Raw genomic sequence first — 15722 nt, forward strand, 5'->3', positions numbered from 1 at the left:
AAAAGTTTTCAAACTTACATCTAAGTTATTATTTTCATCTTTTCGTGTGATTGCGTGTAATGTGAGCCAAATGACAAATAATATTTAATGCCAAAATATATGCATGAAAAATCTTTGTCACTGCTTGTAACCTCGCATAAACATCCATGAAGTTTCATATTTTTAATATAGATCGCGATTTCCTGCTTACAACGTTCAGAATAACACGATTTAACAAAATCTGAAATTCATCCCACACGAGGACGGTACCATTGCTGTAATTGGATTGGCTGCCTTAGGTCACGTGCTCAAATTTGACCAATCATGAATCTTGTAGCAGATTTTGGCAAGAAAGCATCATTAGAAACCAATAAAATCGCATGTTACAGGATTGTAAACAATCTAGGCGAGTTTACTATTGTGTAGATGACAAAATTTGCTTTGTAGATAATGGTGTGTCACATGGCAAGTGTTATTCGGAGATAAAACGGAGATATTTCTTCATGCTACTGAGTGGACAGCCGCTGTTATCGGGAAAACGATGACAGATATTATTTATAATTCTTTTCAAAATAATTTTCCAATTACGTAATCAATAAAGATAAAAAACAAATAGGTAAGTGGATTTCATGAAATGATTCCAAAAAAGAACTGGCTGGTTGAATATATGAAACAACAAAAAGGTATTGTGTTAAATGACAAGCCACTGCCACCACTGACCTCCTATTTTGACAGGAAGAAAAATAAGTGTTCTCTAAATTTATGTTTATTTCATATTTTTTTACTTATCCTGCATTACTCCTTAATGCATTTACTGCTTTTGCTTGACAGAGAAAAAAGTTGTGTGAAGATCTTTGCTTGAAGAAGTTGTTCCAACTAGCTGAGAGGCCAACCCTATCACACAGCTCCCATGTGACCAGGGGAAGTGATGTCACGGGTCCTCACATGACTCTTGTCACTTGCTGAGTGAAGACCTGTTTTGGATCTGTAGCATAAACTTGTTCAAACCCTCACGTGTTTGCTTCTTGAGTTAATGTTGTGTTGTGCATATGGTTTGTATTTTTGTACATTCTATGTTTATAACATGTGCATAACTTTTTTGGCACCTGCTGGCGTTTTCTTAAAAGAGAAAACAATGGTAATCGCAGGTGTCTTGTTGTTTCAAGTAGCCATCTTGAATAATTTACGTGGCCACGTGGTTATGAACTGACTTACATGCTATATTCTTCTTGCCTTGGTACCACACAATTGCCGTACTTTTGCAAGTATATTATTTTGTCATTTTATGTTGTCGTTTTTCGTAATATTTGTTTCATAAACCCTCTTAGTGGGAAAACAAATTATAGCATTAATAATCGGGTGGGGATGCATTGTAGGTTTACGCTGCTTCATTGCAGATAACATGCCATCTTGTGCCTGTGTAATATGTCGGCGTGGGATCCCCACCCTTTGTGCCTGAATTGTACATCTCCATGCCTCCAGGTTTCTCGATGTAAAGACTGTCTCCCACTTTCCCCCACAGCTTTTAGGCAATACATTCGTCTGTCCCAAAAGTTGAGATCGCAGCAGGCAAGGAAACTCCGGTGTAAGATGTCCGATACTTCGCCTAGTAAGAGGGCTGCTTCATCAGCTACTGCGGACAGAAACCCCGGCCTCCACTGTTGCCACAGTGTTGGCCCCTTTGGTCTCAGTCTCTACCCAGAGTGATGACGACCCCCACCACGTCTATCTTCACAGCTGTGGCCACCACCATGACTCCAGTTGACCAGACAGACGCCCCTAGGCTATGGTTTCCAAGAGGCACCCCAGCCTACATCCCAGTCGCCTATGATGGACCCCTCTCTCCTCCAGTACATCCAGTACTTGCAGGCCATACAACAGACGCCGACACCCACCGCCCACATCTATCCAAGGGCCTATGCAGATAGCGCCTATCCACCACATAGCACCTATACAGACGCCCGCACCGCCTCCAGCGCCTCTCCCTGTAGCGCCTCTCTGAGACAGTCCTCATCAGATGCCTATACAGACGCCCTCTCCACTATCGGTCTTCGATCTACTGTCTACCTCTCGTTACTCCTTGGACTCTGCTTATCCCAGTATGTCCTCTCGTCAGAGTGACAGTCGCTTGTCTTGCTGGAATCACCGATCTAGTAGCCGCTCTCCTATCCATAGACACTCCAGCAGATACCGCTTGGACTCCTGGGAGGGTGACTTCGTCCCATGCTATGATGACACTCCAACTGATGGCGAGTCACTCCTTGGGCAAGACCAGGTAGCTGACTGGTTGGAGGACAGACTTGAGGCAGTTGCTCCTTCCTCTGGCCAACATCGATAGTACTACCCTCTTTCCCACCGGATCCTTTGATCAAGGACATGATCTAGGCCCTTGACAAGGACTTTGCAAGCTCTCACTGACTCGGCCCCTTAGAGCTCCATGCAACAGAACACTTTTCAGGTTGTGAACTGCGCCCATGAGTTAGATGAGGATCACCATCATCACATGACAAGGTCCCACCTTGGTACAAGTTTCTGACAACAAACTTTCTTATGTGGAGACAGAGATTTGTCGCTCTCTCAAGCCACTTTCTCTTATGGCATCGACCTCCAGAGCCATTCTCCAGGACCGGTCGGAGGATAATCGCCATCGGATAGAACCCCTTACCATCGTCTTATCCTACCTACAATGACAGGTCGAGCATATGGGCTCCTACATGCGAGCCACTCTGATAGAACTCACAACCACGCGAGTTAGATGAGGATCACCATCATTGCATGACAGGGTCCCACCTCGGTACAAGTTTCTGACAACAAACTTTCTTATGGGGAGACAGAGATTTGTCGCGTCCTCCTTTCTTCAAGATGACCATGCTCAGGCTGCTGTGATCCTGGATCCAGGCACAGGATGTGCTTATCAGCCTGGACATCGGGGACGCATATCTACATGTCCCAATCCATCCTCACGACCGGAAATTCCTCCGCTTCATCTTCATGGGAGTCCATTACAAATTGGAGGTCCTCCCATTTGGACTTCCTTCGGCCCCGGTGCAATTCACAAGGGTTACCAAGCCGATAGCCTTGTACCTCCATCTCCAGGACATTCAGTTTGAGGCCAACACTGATGACTGCCTCCTGTCTCCTATACCAGTTTGGTTTAAAGATGAACCTCAAGAAGTCTGATTTGACCCCCTCATTCCGCCTTCAGTTCATCGGGGTTCATCGGACGCTGTGTCAGTGGCAATTTCTTCTGGGCCACCTTACCTCACCACAGGACTTGATGTACAGAGGAAGCATGGATCGCACAGGCCTGGAAAAGTACTTGAATTTTGGACTGGTACTGGAAAAGTACGGGAAATTTGCTATTATCGAAAAGGTGCTGGAAAAGTACGGGAATTGTGTGTGTACAATATGAAGTGGGAGAGCAATCCACGTTATGAAAAATGGGTCAAACCGTTTAAGGGTGACAAGCGGAAGGCTTTGTGCACTGTATGCGATCGTATGGTTGACATTTCAACTATGGCCGAGAGCGGTTTGAAATTGCACATGAAAGGTGAAAAGCACAAGAGTAGAGTTGGTCAACTTTCAAGTTCATCAAGCTTATCGATTTCAACATTCTTAAACTCGAAAAAAGAATACCGGTATAATATGTCACTGAATGATTCTCAGTCTGCAAGTAGGTCAGTCGCTGATGTGAGTGATAATGACACTGCCTTGCTTCATATTCCGCCACCCCCAGCTGCTACAAACGTTCCCCAAAACCCTGCATTAATGATCAAAAAGTATTTATCGAAGGATGATGTACTTAAATCAGAAATATTTTGAACATTAAAGCTTGTGACTGGTCATCATTCATACAAGTCGTCAGAAGGGGCAAGTGATCTATTTCAAGCCATGTTTCCTGATAGTGAAATCGCTCAACAATTCACATGTGGGGAAAAGAAATCGGCATCGTGTTTTTGGTATTGCAGAACATTTTATGCAGCTACTGAAAAAGTCAGTGTCAGGGTCAGGACTTTATGTAGTTCTATTTGACGAAAGTTTGAACTCTAAAATGCAGGAAAAGCAAATGGACATTCACCTTAGGTTTTGGAACAATGACACCAACACGGTTGATTCAAGATATCTCACCTCTGAGTTTCTAGGTAAGTGTATGAAAATTTACAATAAATAAACAATTATATGTGAAAACATCTGCAACAAATATTATCTACAATTATACATGTAATATATTAAAATTATAACATTAAACAAGAATATTAAATATACCATATTTAATTTTAATAATCTTAAAGCACCAGCAGTAAATAATAGTTACAATACTAGTACTATTAAATTAATTATTTAAAAGATAGTCATGGTAAAAAAATACAGAATACATATTAAATCAGTATTAAATTATGAATTTATTTATATATATATAAATAGTAAAGTTTAAATACTGTGTACATTGTGTAATGTATATTTCACTCATGTTATTGTTTTACAGGTCATGCCACTGCAGATGACATGATATCCCACTTCACTCCTTCAGTTTTGGAAAGTGGACTGTACGTTCCCAACATGGTACAAGTCAGCATGGACGGCCCAAATGTGAATTGGAAATTCTTGAAGCTGTTGAAAGAAAAACTGAAGCAGGAACATAACTCAAATTTGATAAACATTGGATCATGCGGCTTGCATATTGTGCATAACTCATTTAAGTCTGGTGCTGAAGTCACAGGGTGGAATATATCATCATTTCTGTCTGGTTTGTATTACCTGTACAAGGATTCTCCTGCAAGAAGGGAGGACTTTACCAAAGTCACTGGCTGTTCAATGCTGCCCTTGAAATTCGTAAGCCACAGATGGTTGGAAAATGTCCCAGTGTGTGAAAGGGCCATTTTGCTGTGGGACAAGATTGTGACTTATGTGTAAGCAGTTGAAAGGAAACAAGTTTCAAAACCAACCTGCAAATCTTATCAAGCGGTTCTAGAATCTATGCAAGATATTTGCTTTGTTGCAAAGCTAACCTTCTTCAAGATGATTGCCCTACAACTGCAACCATTTCTATCACAGTATCAGAGCAACAAACCAATGGCTGTTTTTTTGTGTGAAGACCTTGTCATGTTGATAAGATCCCTCATGAGAAGATTCATAGAATCTGAGAAGCTGGAGCAGCTGAACGAAGAGACACTTGCCAAACTTGATGTCACCAACAAGGACTTTCATGTAACATACAGTAAAGTAGAAGTTGGTTTTTCGAGTGAGAAGGCACTCAAGCAAAAGTCAAGTTATACTGGAAAACAAGCTAGTGAAAAACAAGTACTGGACTTCAGGATGAATTGCAAAAACTTTCTGATATCACTTCTAAAGAAAATGCTTCTGAAATGTCCTGTATCTTACCCTCTGGTAAGGTACTTGTCATGCTTTAGTCCTGTCAGAATGGTTTCTGCAAAAGAAGAAAGTATTCAGAAATTTAAGAAGGTTCTGAATGTTCTTCTGAATGCCAAGCGAGTGGATGAGATAGACTGTGATGTCCTATTAGATCAATACCTCCAGTTCTTAGAGAGTATACCTATGTTTGGCTCAGAGAAGTTCTCTAACTTTGACAAGTCCACAGACTCTGCTGACCAGTTCTTCCATCATTACATGTGCCAGGATGGCAGAAAACAACAGTTCGAAAAACTGTTTTCTGTTGTGAAACTTATCATGATACTGTCACATGGACAGGCTGCAGTTGAGAGGGGGTTCAGTGTCAACAAAGAAATAGAGGTGGAAAATATGAAGAAACAAACACTTGTGGCTCACAGAGCAATTTGTGACCATGTGACAAAAGTGGGAGGCTCTTAAAGGTGGACATTAACAAAGAACTACTGTTGTCTGCAAAGTTTTCCAGGCAACGGTATGACAAATATCTAGAGGTGGAAAGAGAGAAGAAAAAGTCAGCAGAAGAAAAGAAGAAGAGGAAATGTACTCTACAAGCAATTGAAGAAATAAAAAAAAGAAGACTAGAACTAGACATCACAAGCTTGTCAAAAACTGCTGCTGATCTTTCCTTGAAGGCAGAGGCAACCCAGAAAACGTCCTTTGTTGTGCAATCAAATGCACTTAGAAAAAGTGTTAAAGATAAGACTGTAGAGACAAGTCAGTTAGTAGAAAGTCTAAATAAGCGTCTTGAAAACTTAAAAAAGTGTTGACAAAGGTAAATGTATGACAATTGAAACAATTAAAATTGTACTTGAAAAGTACCAAATAGGTACTGGAAAAGTACTGGATGAACCATGGGAAGGCTTCAACTGCACCCAGTCCAGATGTTCCTGGCTCCCTACATCAGGTGTCCATCGTCCTCCCGGATCACCCCAAACCTCACCTCCCGTGGTGGATGGTGGAATCGAATGTCTTAGACGGCATCTCCTTGACAGGGCTTATGACATCGTTACATCAGGAATGGGGTGCACACCTAGAGGGACAGGTCACTTGGAGCCGTGATCCGCCGATCGGTGCCTGTGGCACATCAACAACCTAGAACTGGAGACGCTCATCCTGGCTCTCGCTCATTGGAAGCAGTCCCAAAGACATGCCCGGCTCTCCATCTCGACAGACAACATAACCGTCGTCTGATGTCACCCTGTCTCACCCTCGCTCCTTCAACAGACGTTCCATTTCTTTCCATTTCTTGTGGATCATCTTAGGATCCATTTCCAGGTCCTACACATTCCATGCTGTCGCAGCATCCTGGTGGTTGTGCTATTACGGCCAGACAAAGTTGCCCTCACAGAGTGGAAGCTCGAACCAGACGCCTTCGCTCTTATTTGTCGTGGTCTCCCCAACATAGACCTGTTTGCCACCAGCCAGGACCATCAGATACCGACACTCATATCACAGGTACCGGATCACCTTGCCTGGACGGCCGATGCCTTCAGCGTTTCCCTGGGAAGGACTAAAGGTGAACGCTTTTCCGCTACCTGTACTTCTTCCAAGGGTCATCCAGAAGATCAGATCAATGCAGAGCCTCGATCTGACTTTGGTCGCGCCCTGATGGCCAGCGAGGGCCTTGTTTGTCAACCTCAGAGAACTAGCCGACGCCAACCCGCCGAGTTCCTCCTCTATCTGCGCCACAACCATAGAGTCAAAGGTAGTACCATAATGACCTACCTAGTGGCACTCCACTCCTTGATCGGCGCATGACGAAAATCCTGGAACTACAGGCTCTGCTCCGCTCATTCAGGTTGGGAGACCAGAAGTTGAAATTTCGTCCACCAACTTGGGATATCACCTTGCTGAGAGGCGTGCCCTTTGAGCCTCTCACGACATTCTACCATCTGACGCTTGCTACAGCCTCCTGTGTCAGTGAACTACAAGTCCTGGACATCACGCACATCTGCTTTGAGCAAGGAGGGCACTGTGCTGAGACTTCATTGCCAAGGACCAGCACCCAGGACAGCCCGATATATCGTTCCTCATCCCTCCCCTATCATCGATTGTGGGCACGGAAGACGAACAAGAGCTCCTCCTGTGCCGGTGAGGGCATTATGTTTTTGCATCTGTCTGTCCCAGGAACGCCGCAAACAACACCGCCGCCTCTTTGTGCCGGTATCTGCGACCTTGCGAGCGGAAGTCAGCCGCAACACGATTGTCCTCTGGCTGCGAGCCATCATTCTCCAGGACTATGAAGCCGAGGGATTGGAGCCCCCAAGCTCCAACAACCCGCATGAGATCCGGGCAGGTGCCACCACCATTGGCCTACACAGCAACTACTCCTTTCATGCAATCATGGAGGGGTGTTTCTGGGGATCGAACACAGTCTTCGTCAGTCACTACCTGCTTTGGATAATGTGCAAGGCATACACAGTTTTGGTCCATTACTAGTGGCCCAACAGGTCACCACTACTAGACGTCATAGACCTCGACTCCAGTCCAGAACCGGCCTCTCGACCACCCCTGGCCTGAGTGCCCTGGAGAAGGTTCATGCCCCTTGCATACAGATCAGTACGTCAGTCTACAACTTTAACTTGAGTAAGGTTATCGTCTATGGCTGCATCATACGTGGACACCCCGCATACCTGACTCTTGTTTCCCATCTACAGATTGGTCATTTGCTGCCGACCACGCAACCAAGGACTGGCTGAGGGAAACAGAGTTCTGAGATAAAAGTCCACATCTGAAGGTATACCCTCCACCGATTCCGTCGGATAAAGATGCATTAAGGGGTATTGCAGGATAAGTAAAAAATCTAGTAAAATTCTAGATATATTTTGTATTCGTATACTTATCCTGCATTACTGCGTCTAAAGAGACCTACCTGTCGCAGAGCTGCCTCCCCACGATGCCTTCAGATGTTCTGGACTCCAGAGTAATGTGAGGATCCATGACGTCACTTTCCCTGGTCACCTGGGAGCTGTGTGATAGGGTCGGCCTCTCAGCTAGTTGGATCAACTTCATCAAGCTAAGATCTTCACACAGCTCTTTTCTCTATCATGAAAAAGGAGTAATTATATCAAGGAGTAATGCAGGTCTTCAGCAACACATGCTTGCTGTAAAAGGCGACTATGCTTGTTAGAAGAGGCGAATAAAGGGATCAGGCTGTCAGACTTGGGTTTGGTTGATGCATGTTACATATCCCAATTGCATGGATCGATGCTCATAATGTCAATCCCTGGAGCGGGGGGGGATGGGGGGTGGGGTCGGGTAGCCTAGTCGTTAAAGCATTCGCTCATCACGCTGAAGACCCGGGTTCAATTCCCGACATGGTAACAATGTGTGAAGGTCATTTCTGGTGCAACCTTGCTGGAATATTGCTAAAGGCAACATTAAACCATACTCACTCAAGTAAATCAATCATTGGAAGTCTGGTCCACACCTGATTATTTACAGACTGCTATCATATAGCTGGAATATTGCTGAGTGCGGCGTTAAACAACAAACTAATGAAGAAACAAACTACATCATTGCCAGAAATTCTGTACTTTGGTTGTCATTATATATATGTGGATAATGGACAGAGAAGAGAAATTTTATACTGAGATCACAGCTGAATACATTATTTCTGGCACTTAGGTAATAGAGATTTTGTTTTCGTGAGAATTGTAATCTTTCTAGTACGACTGTATTGATCTTTGCATTGCTGCATATATATGACTTGTTTAACACCATTTCTACTTTTTTCAGTGGCAAATCCTGAAGGTAAGATTTATTGTTTGTCAAATGGTGTTATTGTCATATGTTCACAGAATGTGTACAAATGACCATATATTAAAGAAATTGTCTTGGAAGTTATTGGCTCCGACTACACAGTCAACTGGTCAGGGATTTAAATTCCAGATTCAATCTGATTCATACTTGGTTATCTAGTGAATTATTTTCCATTCTGTTCTGAGATGTACTCTGGATCCTTTTTACCTCACCGTAGGTTTGTTTCAGAAGTCGCATCAGTATCTCTATCTCTCCTTATATCTCCTTATCAGAATTTGCTGCTCGTGAGAATGATATGATTGGATGGATACAGATGACAAACAGGGCGTTCAATGACAAGTTTTCTGATTGGTCAATTTAAGTCACAATAGATCCTGATGGAGATATCTCAATTTTTATATTGCAATGCTTGTGAAAAAACCTGCGCTACAAATAGACTTGAAATTAACTCTATTGCTCCTTTCCAGTTTTATACTTCAAAGATATTTCTGTTTCAGCATCTCCACAATTTGATGAAAAACCAAATATTACTTTTGAGTTAATGGACAAAGAATTGTCAAGTGAACTATTATTCTCGTGTTACTTTAATCGTTCCTCTGAAAACCTGTTCTACAAGACCATCTGGTATGTGGAAGGAGCCCCAATTTACACATTTGAACCTCTTGAGTGGAACTCGGATGACTTTGACTACATTGCAAACAGGACATTGACAGAACAGTTGCTGAAGGACAATGGGGTTGAGAAGGCTGGGTTTAATGTACGTAAGTCCTGACCAAAGGGGAGATGCTAAAGTAGGCATAACCTCAAATGTTTAAATATTTTCTAGAATGTAGAGAAATTAAACATCCATGCAATTGTATACATATCCTTGAAATCAAAACTACTTTGAAGAAAATACTACCTGTTAGGCTTGCATGACTGTCAGAAAACTTATTGGGGAATTTATGGGCAGAATGGGTAACCAGTGCCTGGCAGCTGACAAATAATCTTTGTGTTATATACAGTGAAACCCTGTTTGTCTGGCCATTGTATTTGTTTTAAAAGGAATTCAAAAGTTGGAAGAAAATTAATACATGACACTTTTTTATGGATAGCAACTTCTTTTCATCAGATGATTGCTGAGTAAGTGCATAGAGTTCAATCATGGTTTCACAAGACAAGGTGGGATGAATGTACAAGGAGCTCCTCAGTTACACGGATCGACATCTTCAACGGGATCATTCCTGCTGTTACAGTCATAATCATCAACCGCACTTGCGCCCTTTGGGATCTCTATCAGCACAGTGTCTTTGCAGACCACCCATGTGGCTGGGAGAGCTACCCCTCACACTTGAAATAGTATCCTCCATGGTGTGGTTATCCTTAAGCTTCTTCCTGTCCTTACTCCTGGCTAACTGATTAAACCTGCTCTCATCGGGATCAGCCCTTTGATTGTCATCGCCGTGAAGAGCCTTGACATCCCTCTCCTTCTGATAGATGTTTGTCTCTGTTGGTCGCTCGTGTGGACCGACGTTCTACGGGCCGCTCACGATTGTCATCTGTTTCCTGTTCGGATTCCTTCTACTTCGTCTGTGCTGACCCCTCCTCACTCCATACCTCATGGTACCAGGCTAACATTCGGGCGCTGATCGTAGAATCAGGCAATTATTAGATTTGGTGGATCGATAGTCAATGTGAAGTTGTTCTCCATCTACAAGCTATGCAGATGTTTGGTGTGGCCGCGATCATTCCCGCTAGCGCCAAAACTTCTGGCCTTCATCTGGTTCATCAATTATTGGGCTTCACCAAGTCGACGTCCCTCTTATCACTTTCCCATCACAGATCCTTAGGCAGGCATGGGGCCACAACACTGGTCATCTCATGGCAGTATCTAAATGGCTTCACATTTTCCCCGTCTTGCAAAGACCATCACTGAGGCTCACCATACCTCCACTTAGACCCTATATACGGCCATAAATGAATGTGTTCGAAGCCTAGTGTTGAGCTCGTGATATCACCAAGCTGACTGCTGCCTCATCTCGAAAGGTCCCTGAGTGTCTGCAACATCCAAGATCGAATCTGAAATTTAAGGGCTCTACTTTGCCTACTTATCCCACTTTCTATGTCACGTATCAGTCACCGATGTTCATGGTGTACACAAGTTCGGTCTCTTGGTCCTGGCGCAACAATTGACAGCTACACACCAGCGCAGATAGATGATACTTGTACCCCGGTCCTGCTGCCTGGTACTCCGTTTCCTGTACATACAGAATAAACATAGGAAGGGAACATCCTTCCTTTGTTTATTGTTGTTTTTCAGGTTCCCAGACCGATCTTCAACATCGAAGTTGCTGCAAGGCACAGCCTTTACATTTAGTGTCCGAAACCTTTATTTCACTCATCTCTGCCTTGAGTATTTGTGTTGTGAACTGCACCCTATTGTCTGTCCGAGATAGTGCTGCGCCCTGTTTGAAGAATCAGTCCAGGATGGATTTTAAGTTCTCAGCTGTATCGCCTGTGTGTTTTCAGCTATGTGGTCATTCTATGATTGATGACATACGTAAAAACATGTTCGGCATGTATCCCTGATCTCATGCTGCTTTGTCCAATTTATGTATCGGGATTGTATCAGCAGTTGTTTGTGTGTTTTTCCGCCTACAAGTTCAAGACTTTCAGGCACTAGGCATTGTTTTAATTTTTACTTGTTGCACTATTTAGCTCCAGCTACCTCGAGTATATCTCAAGGTTGTAGCCTATACAAGCTAGGGTATTTGCTGTATATGACCCAACTGGGGGATGAAATGCATAGAAATCTCACACATGATGTGCCCACACATGTGATCGGGTCGTGTGAGGTTACCGTGCTCTACACGTGATGGGGTCCTGTGAGGTTACCGTGCACAGAGCACAATATTGACCCAGTTATTGGTCAATAACCAGAGGGATGCTGGGATGTTTGGATGAAGTGTTTTGTTTTAGAAGCTGGATACATGGTGCAAGCATGTTTCCACATAGGTTCAAAGAAGAAATACATAGTGTAGTGTAAGATAGCATAAGTATATAAATTTACAATTTATAGCAAAAAAAATCCAATATTAACTCTATGCACATCTTTCCACTCAGCATTCACCTGATGAAGGAGCAAGAATAAATTCTGAAATGTTGTGATGAAGAAATAGCTTAGTAGACCTGGGAATATCTGGGTTAGAATAGGTCTTCAGCGACCCATGCTGAAGAGGTGACATCATCGACAAACAGGATCGGGTGGTCTCAGGCTTGCTGACTTGGTTGATGCTAGTCTTCCTATACCAGTTGCTTGGATCAATGCTCATGTCAATCAAGGGATTTACAGACCACTGTCATATACTGTAGCTGGAATAATGCTGAGTGTGGTGTTAAACAAAGAGATTTTCTCTTCCTTTCTGTATCTTTAAAAAGATTTACTGCTTTTTAAAAACTCCTTTACTCCTCATAGTAAATTTAAGGCTACTCAAGTGCTCTTTTTGCTCCCCTCAAGGATCATGTTTCAAGGCCTTACTTATGTACAGTATATCTGTGAAATTAGTTGCAATACCAGCTCTATCACAAATTGGGACTCAATTGTCATGCTTTAATTTGAAGTAATAATGTTTCTTGGAGTAATTTAATGAACATGCTGTGAGGATATATGTTAAGTAGAGTATGGTTTTTGTGAATTATACTTTTTATTGCAGTTACAATGTGGTGTTCAGGCTCTGTATGCTCCCGGTGGAGCAACATCCAGTGGCAAATTATCAGAAGTCCAGTTTGTCGGAGTGAAGATTCAATGGGTATGTTGCTCACTTTAAGCTATGCCGTATTGATGGGTTATTATCATGCTCACTATAATATATTTGTATTTCTGGTGATGTATAATTTGTTTTGGTGGTAGGGTGTGGTTGGGTGCACTTAAAAGACCCAACCAATTAATGAATTTATTTCTGAAAACAATTTTGCATTTCTAAACCAAACAAATAGTCATGAAATGTTATATTTGTTGAAGCCATGTCACTAAATGGTTTAGTTAAATGTGTTCAGTCATCAACAGGATTACTTTGCTTCAAATAAGATAACCTCTGGATCAGTTTATGATATTGACTTTGAGAAATCTTTTGCGAAAACAAGGTTGATCAATTTCGTAATGAAGCTGAAACAATTCTATCCCTTGAATGTATTCAAAAGTATGGCATGTCACTCAAGGAAAGGTGCCAAAAATCATGAAAATACTCTTCATAGTTTCATAAAAAAAGACAATATTATTTTATAGATAGTGGCATTAGAAAATACATTCTTAAATATTACTTTCATCTTTGAAAAAAATATTAAAAAACAAACTTGATATAAGAAAAGTAAATATCATTGATAAATACTTTGTTACATGTTCAAGAAAATTAATTAAGCAATTAATACTTAAGCCGAAAAACAAATATTTTCTTTATTCAAGATAAAAATAAGAATTAACTTTTCTCTGGAGTGATACAGCAATCTTTCAAAATTATGAGTAATTTCCTTGTTTTCTGTCAGAAATATTTTCTTGTGACTAGTTTCCTGCTTTTAGATTTGTCTTAAAATAAGAAAACCTGATGTCTGTTTTTTTTTACACCAGTCAATGTCTGACTTTTTGACTGTTTGCTTTACATACAATGAAGTATACCCTTACATCTTTTAAATAAGGTATTGAAATAAGTGACACAGAAAAAGTAACCAACTTTTTTTGGATAATCATAAAGGAAAACATTTATATTAATTATATATATAAGGACATGGCTCCATTAGGACAGGCTCCGCTATCATATCAACTTGAAATTATGACAAGAGATATTATCTGGATGAAATCGTCGTGGATGTGGAGGTACTGGTGGACTGCAGAAATGAGCTTAACCTCAGTTAAGCGACCCCAAATGCAGCAACCGCTGCCCTGCAACAACTGTTGACAAGCAACCCATGTTGCTTACCAATGCAACGCCCGCTGATCTGCAACTACCGTTGCCAAGCAACCCATGTTGCTATGCAGCTAGCACTGCCAGGCAAGTACCATTGCCAAATAATGAGCAAGAGCAACTATTGTTGCCAAGCAGACCATCCACTGTAAGGCGGACACTAAGCCATCTGCTGTAAAGCAGAATGGATATATTGGTTCCTGCTGTAAAGCGGGCAACCCTATCCTATATAATTTATAATTTGGGATGTATCCAGAGACGCCAAATGTAACTTGTAATGCAGTCCACCAGCATCCCGCAACATTTTATTCATGACGACATCATTATATACAAGCATAATGCTCCAGTAAAGTTCCACCAAATTGACAACTGAAAAGCTTGAATAACTTGTAATAAAGGATAACAGGGTGTGTGGGTGTAACAAACTACAGATGAATGAGCGAATATAACTATGTGTTGTAAGGCTGAAAGAGAGAGAAAGTGCGGCGTGAGCTGATGCCAGGCTACAAGATGTCATAGAAAATATTAACAAACGCTCCTATACCGGACGTGCCAAGAGCGGATCTAGGCCAGAGACAATGGCACCATGCAAATCAGCATGTAGATGCACAGAATGAAGGTATTTAGCTGTAATAATATTAGCAATGGTGCCAAGCCTGACATAAAGGCATTTACCTTGATTGTGATAGGGTTTCTTTTTGCTGAACAATCTCATGCAGTATCAAATGGAGATCACTGGACCCAAATTTACAAGACAATTTTGCGGAGGCGCAAAATGAGGTTATATTCACTTTTTTTGTAATCACCATCTCTGTGCAATTTGACTCAGAACAAAGCTCTGGGAGAGCTACTCTTGCACTTGGAATCGTATTCTGCTTGGCGTGGTTTGTCTCATGCTTCGTCCTATCCTCACTTCCACACCCTCGAGAGAGCATGACTCGAGATGTCCCTCTCCTTTTTGTAGATGTTTGTCTCGTTGGCCACTCATGTGGATCTCCTGATCATCATCTCCGTTTCCATTTCAGATTCCTCCTACCTTGTCTATTCTGACCCCTCCTGTGTTTCTCCCTTCATCCACACAGTTACTACCGACCTCATGTGAACTTCTAGACCAGGCTAACGATCCGGCGCCTAAACTACAATCGTTCCTGCAGGCTGTGACCTGTGCCCTCCAGAATCGTTGCGGGCTACCAGTGGTAACTCCTCTTGCTAATTCAACTTTGAAGACCGTTCCTCTCAGTTCAGCTGTTCCTATTCCTCGGGATGTTGATCCTGTGCCAGCTGGTATTGATGAGGATCATTAAGGGAAGTGACATTGACACCCTTCTCCTGAGGTTGACGTTATTATCTGTATCAGGGCACAGGCTTTATTTATAATTGATGGCAGCAATGTCGCCAACTCTCCTTGGCAAATATATAACCTGCCTTCACTATTGTCAAGCGTTCTTTGGCTCAGTGTTTTAAGGTTTTGTTGAAGAATTCTGTTATGTCATCAACCAATAAACCTTAGTAGACAGGCCTCCATTCTTTTCGTACCTCTCGTTTTGTTTTTTCAAGACCACGTCATCAAGCTTTCGATGAAGGATGATGCATCACCCTCCCTTGCCTATGTCATGGAAGCACTCAACTCTCTCC

General features: G+C 42.3%; 1 protein-coding gene across 1 annotated transcript in view; it reads left to right on the plus strand.

Annotated features, from left to right (window-relative positions):
* Positions 1–15391, plus strand: part of LOC125377692 — a 55056-nt gene extending 39665 nt beyond the window's left edge. Inside the window, exons 5-8 of the mRNA XM_048391631.1 lie at positions 9127–9141; positions 9648–9907; positions 12843–12938; positions 15113–15391. Coding sequence (XP_048247588.1) covers positions 9127–9141; positions 9648–9907; positions 12843–12938; positions 15113–15391 — 650 coding nt within the window. The remainder of the gene's footprint in view (positions 1–9126; positions 9142–9647; positions 9908–12842; positions 12939–15112) is intronic.
* Positions 15392–15722: the final 331 nt, after the last annotated feature.

Source organism: Haliotis rufescens, unplaced genomic scaffold (genome assembly GCF_023055435.1).
Source record: "Haliotis rufescens isolate VD_foot unplaced genomic scaffold, xgHalRufe1.0.p SCAF_93, whole genome shotgun sequence".
Classification (NCBI taxonomy): domain Eukaryota; kingdom Metazoa; phylum Mollusca; class Gastropoda; order Lepetellida; family Haliotidae; genus Haliotis; species Haliotis rufescens.